Below are 5,301 nucleotides of genomic sequence, written 5' to 3'. Positions count from 1 at the left end.
GCGTTTACGTCATACGTTAGATATGGGAAAGTGTAAATTCCATTGCACGGCGTGCCAACGTTGGCGTTCTTGGGCTGTTCGTGGGCGGTTGGAAATAAGAACGACTTTCGAAAAAGTCAAGTTGGTGAATTAATACATTGTAAAGGGAGAGTATGTCTGGAATAAGAGTGACTATTTCCTGTAGTTGTCACTGGAAATAAGGATGCATCTCGACTTTTTGACCGGGTACGAGTTATGATCAAAATCGACGAGCGAGACTTAATCCATAGTCCATAATAAATAATCGAAGCTGGACAACTGAACATCGGCGGTAACCCCATACCGAATAGACGAAATCTGACGAAGCTTTCGCGACGTGAGGCCAGCTGTTGATTTTTACAACGGTTTTTGTTTCAGTGTTTATAAAAGAATACTTGTGTCGAGTTTGATCGCATTCCGATACTGCCACGGAGGAAAATCGGACCCGTGAGAAAATTCCGCACAGAACAAACGGAGAGTAGAGAGACCAACTATCATGCATTATACATTGGCATACCATGCTAAAACGCGGAAGCACTTGGATCGGGGAGCGTGCCTCAAGCGCCACACAAAAAATTTATAGTCAGAAGCGGGTTTTTAACAGCAGCTCTTGTTACAAAATATTAGAAGTTTTAAGACAAGTGACAGAATTTTGACAGGTCCAAAGTGGCAGTCTCTAGGACTGTAACCTCTGCTCTTGCTGATAACCGGAGATAAGCTCTGATAGATTTTCCCATGAACGATACACCGATTGCTATCGTGAGGGGAGGCGGATTTCAGATTTAAAGTAAATACTTCTACTAGGCAAGGGGTCCCTCTGCCACGCGCTTTAAATTTTTTTTATGGCATCAATCCGGGCCCTTGTACATTCCTTAACACATCGGATTCAAGAATCGGAAAACGAGGCTGGCAAATCGCCGTCCGTTGGAATGCTGGGACGACTAGTCGGAGACTCGCAATTCTATACAATAATATATTTGGTCTTTGGCTTGAGTGTGTTATCGAACGGGGTTGTTTACATATGAAATACCTGTTTACAGTGTGCCTTCTCGCGAGTGCTGTGGGCGGAGTTTTCCCACACAGCGACCACGCTCAGCACAGCACGACAACAAAAGAAGTGGCACGTGCTTCCTAAAGATAATAGCTTGACACTTAACGTCTCGCATGCCAACAGATGTCAACTGTCAATAGTAATTACACACGCCTGATTGACAGTTACCAAGCTGTCGTCCAATCAGATTACGGTATAATAATAGCGCCTATTATCGCTAGCCAATCAACGCAAACTGGTCGCGAGACCTCGCCACACGCCTCTTGAGAATGAATCTACTTCTGGTCGCTGATTGGTCATCTGTATAAGAATGTGGTGTGGGAACATATTGCCAAAAAATTTCACACGAGCCATTCGCATGCGAAAAAGCATATAAATACAAAACATACCACCGTCTTTCCCACAGTCAAGTCACTGACGTTCATGAAGGAAGTAGTCGCTTAGAACCTTCAGTCCATACCTATACATACCTTTGGAGTGTATCGCAATTTTTACAATTCAACATGCCTGCCGACAAACCAGTCACAAAATCTAGCGAAACTCGCAAAGTAAGTACAGTCTAACCATATCTATGTAATTATTTCTATTTTGAAAATTGTCAGCATTTTTATACATGCAACAGATTTTCGTGTCACTTACGTGTAACAGGTTGACTAATTGAGTTCCACTTTTTTCTTCTCAACAGTCCTCAAAACCTATCATGGAGAAGAGGAGAAGGGCGAGAATCAACGAAAGTCTGTCTCAGTTGAAGACATTGATCTTGGATGCCATGAAAAAAGACGTAAGTATTTTTTTTCCTAATTCTGATTTCTGTAAAGAGCGATCGATACCCAAGTCCCCGCTGGACTCGCATTCCGATACAGCACGTACACTATCGGTGTCTCTATTGAAACCTGTGGAGTGTGAACGCGTTCCTTTACTATGCTTGAAACCTACCCGAGACTATAGTCTTTCAACTTTCAAAGTTCTCACGGTCATACATACACTGGACAGTTGTACTCATGATTCTTCACTCTTCTATTTTTACAGAGCTCCCGTCACTCAAAGTTAGAAAAAGCTGATATTTTGGAAATGACAGTCAAATACCTTAGAAATGTCCAAAGGCAACAAATGAGTGGTAAGTATCTTCTTCAATGAAAAAAAAAAGTTTTTTAAACTTCGTTGCTTTTCTGGTTTTCTGTGTAATTTCCATGAAATTTGATACTTTAAGATTCTTACCAGATTTTCTTTTTGTTTTTTCCAGCTGCCTTGACTCTCGACCCCTCCGTACTTAGCAAGTACAGGGCTGGATTTAACGAATGTTTCGGTGAAGTTCAGCGTTACTTGACAAACTTGGAAGGCGTTGACACTGACTCGCGCTCCCGTCTCCTTGGACATTTAGCCAACTGTTGTCAGAATATGAGCCAGACATTCACCCCACCACCACCACCACCACAGCAAGTACCACACACTTCGCCACTTGCCGCTCAGACCGCAATTACACCATCCCAGGGACCCGCCATGACACCTGCAGCAGTTGCCGCAACACCATCCGTCCAACTGCAAGTCACACCTACATCGCTACCGTCACAGCTCGGCGGACCTCAAACAGCGCCAAAGGTGGAAATATCATCAACTCCCGTAGCTACTGCCAACATCGCTAGAGTGTTTCCCGTTGTTCCGGGAACACTTCCCAATGGAGAAGTTGCTGTTTTACTGTCACCTCAAGCCTTATCTGGCGGACAATTTCCTAGTCATTTCATACCTGTGTATGCTCACGGTACACCGACTCTCAGCCCCGTATCATCCCTGGGAAGCCCCAACAGCACCACATCGAGTCTAGCTAGTCCAGTCTTGACGTCACCCATCGCAGCAACCGCTACTCACACAATGCAATCTTTACCTGCAACAAGTCCTACAATCGGATCTACTGCACCGACCACAGTTTCGTGTGTACCTCTCAGCTCTCCAAGCAAAATTTCCACGAACACTCTCAAATCCTCTGTACAAATGCAATCAGTTTCAACAACAAATGTGAGTCCATCTCACCACGTTAGTCTCCAGTCCGCACAGGAGTCAGAATCCGTCTGGAGACCGTGGTAGAAGAACCAATTTTTACACCTGTGGACTACTACAGAACAAACTGAAATTTACGTTGTATATATGAAACATTTGTACAGTCTTCCATTTTTGATTGGAGAATATATTTTATTATAAATGCGAGATTATATATTTTTTTGAGATTTCGAAAGGTGCGACTTTGTCAAATACACAAACAATTACTTAAAATAAGCGAAGTTTACTGAAACTGTTTACTATAACTTGCTTGATTCTTTATTACTTTGAAGCTTACAGCATCACCTGTTTACAGCATCACCTGTTTGATGCAACTTTTTTGTAAGTCTTCTTCAAATACTTTACTTCTGCTGCAAATGATGTTCTTCTAGAAACATTTGCCAGTTTTCTTTTAAAGAAATTAAAGCAACTTTATTTAAAATTGAAACCATACATCTTGTTGTCTTGACATTTTATCTCCATCCCAGTCTGTCCTAAGTCCCTGTTTCAGAACCTGTGAGTGTAATGTGTTGCATGTGTGCATAAGTATGAGCTTCCCGCCAAAAGAATTCGGAAAAGTTGACCAAATTATGAACCGCAAAGCCTGCCCCAACAAGTCCACTTTCATGTTTAGCTCTTGTCCACAGAAACTAGACTCGTGGATGCAGATATTTGTTCCAATACTCGCACTCCGAACCTGTAACGTCACTTCAGTACTGGAATGTCCATTATCACAATGGGCTCAGATAATTAGTTATGCAAATAATATGTAAATAATAGAATCTCTCTCCACCCCTTGTCTTTCCCACCCAATAAAGGCGAAGGTACGGAATTATGATATCCAAACTTTTCCAACTTCAGATGGCTAAATAAACGAAATTTGCCCAATAGGATAAAAAATTTCCGGCTCAGCTGTTAGATTGAGTAGGCGTAAATCTGTGCTAAATTTCGCTGTGCTACCCCTACGCACTGTCGAGATTTTAAAGTAAACTTTCGGTTCGAATTTGTCTTGGGATGTGGCACTTTGCTTTTCAATAGCGACATAAGTGTGTTTGCAAGACTCCCTCCTTTGCCAAAGTTACCTGTCGAAACATGTTGGGAGACTCCGGCAAATCGTTTCCCTAGAGCTTTTCTCACGAAGACATAAATGTTCAAACAATGAACACATAAGGGAGTCATTTCGGCACGTGTGAAGCGTTTCTGTCTTCCGATTGACATCTGTGTCATTTCAAATTCCAACACATAGTTAAGACGCGTTTTTTATATTCACAAATGTCATATCGCAAGATTAAGAAAAATACGTTTGCAGTTATCTGGCTTTGATATTTAGCACTCTATCGCAGTTTTGCAATCAGGGGAAAAAACAATGCACAGCAGGTACAATAGGGGTACAAACAAGAGAAGTAGTGTTGTCTGGTTTCGTAGTACTTGGCACTCTTCCAGTACTAAAAGTGGTCGATACTATTGCATTGACACAGGTGAGGATTTGCCCTATTGTTCTTTATCAAGGCAAGTCACAACACGACAGTAGAAGATTTCCCCAATTATGACAGTAGTTATAGACAATGGCTGGACAAGTTTCCTCTAGCTGTGACATCACGAGGGAAACTTTACCACGGGTGTGGCTTTCGGCTCACGATAGAACTGAGCTGCTTATTGGTGGTTTAACGAACACACCTCAAGTCGTACCCCTCCCTAATACCGGTTGACACGACGGATTTAAAAGGGCGTGTGAAATGTACTCACAAACTCTGAATAGCCTTACATACATAGTATATCGGTACAAAGCTTTTTTTTCAGCCACAAATGGCGGCAAAATCATGACAGCGATTTTTAATACAAATATATAATGAAATAATTAATATTCATTTTTGTCCAGATCAGTAAACGATTAATGTGTAGTTCTAATTAGAAGCAAGCTAGAATATTAATTACGATACCGGAGTAACTATGGTTCGAGACAGTTTTGTGGCGCATGCGCAGACCAGGTTGTCATATCCATACTTTTCCATGCACATGATCCACCCTCCCCCTTGAGTGGTATCCAGACACCCCTCTCCACTGAAGTTTATAATTTTTGTATAGTCTCTTTACACTTCACTAAGAACTGAGATAGCCGGAGATCAGAAAATCAACTCAGATAATAAGACTTTGTACGTGCCATTTACTCCGAAGTTGACAAGGGAAGCGGAAAGTGT

At 42.0% G+C, this 5,301-nt stretch overlaps 1 protein-coding gene across 1 annotated transcript; it reads left to right on the top strand.

Moving 5' to 3' along the window:
* Nucleotides 1-1,439: 1,439 nt before the first annotated feature.
* On the top strand, nt 1,440-3,545 carry LOC144451454 (transcription factor HES-1-A-like). Its single transcript, XM_078142292.1, has 4 exons — nt 1,440-1,617; nt 1,755-1,850; nt 2,099-2,186; nt 2,313-3,545. The coding sequence occupies exons 1-4, from the start codon at nt 1,573-1,575 to the stop codon at nt 3,149-3,151; spliced, it is 1,068 nt and encodes a 355-aa protein (XP_077998418.1). The 5' UTR covers nt 1,440-1,572; the 3' UTR covers nt 3,152-3,545.
* Nucleotides 3,546-5,301: the final 1,756 nt, after the last annotated feature.

The sequence above is a fragment of the Glandiceps talaboti genome, chromosome 21 (genome assembly GCF_964340395.1).
Source record: "Glandiceps talaboti chromosome 21, keGlaTala1.1, whole genome shotgun sequence".
Taxonomy (NCBI): domain Eukaryota; kingdom Metazoa; phylum Hemichordata; class Enteropneusta; family Spengelidae; genus Glandiceps; species Glandiceps talaboti.
Note: the sequence above shows the minus strand (reverse complement) of the source record. Positions and strands in the feature narration are given on the sequence as shown.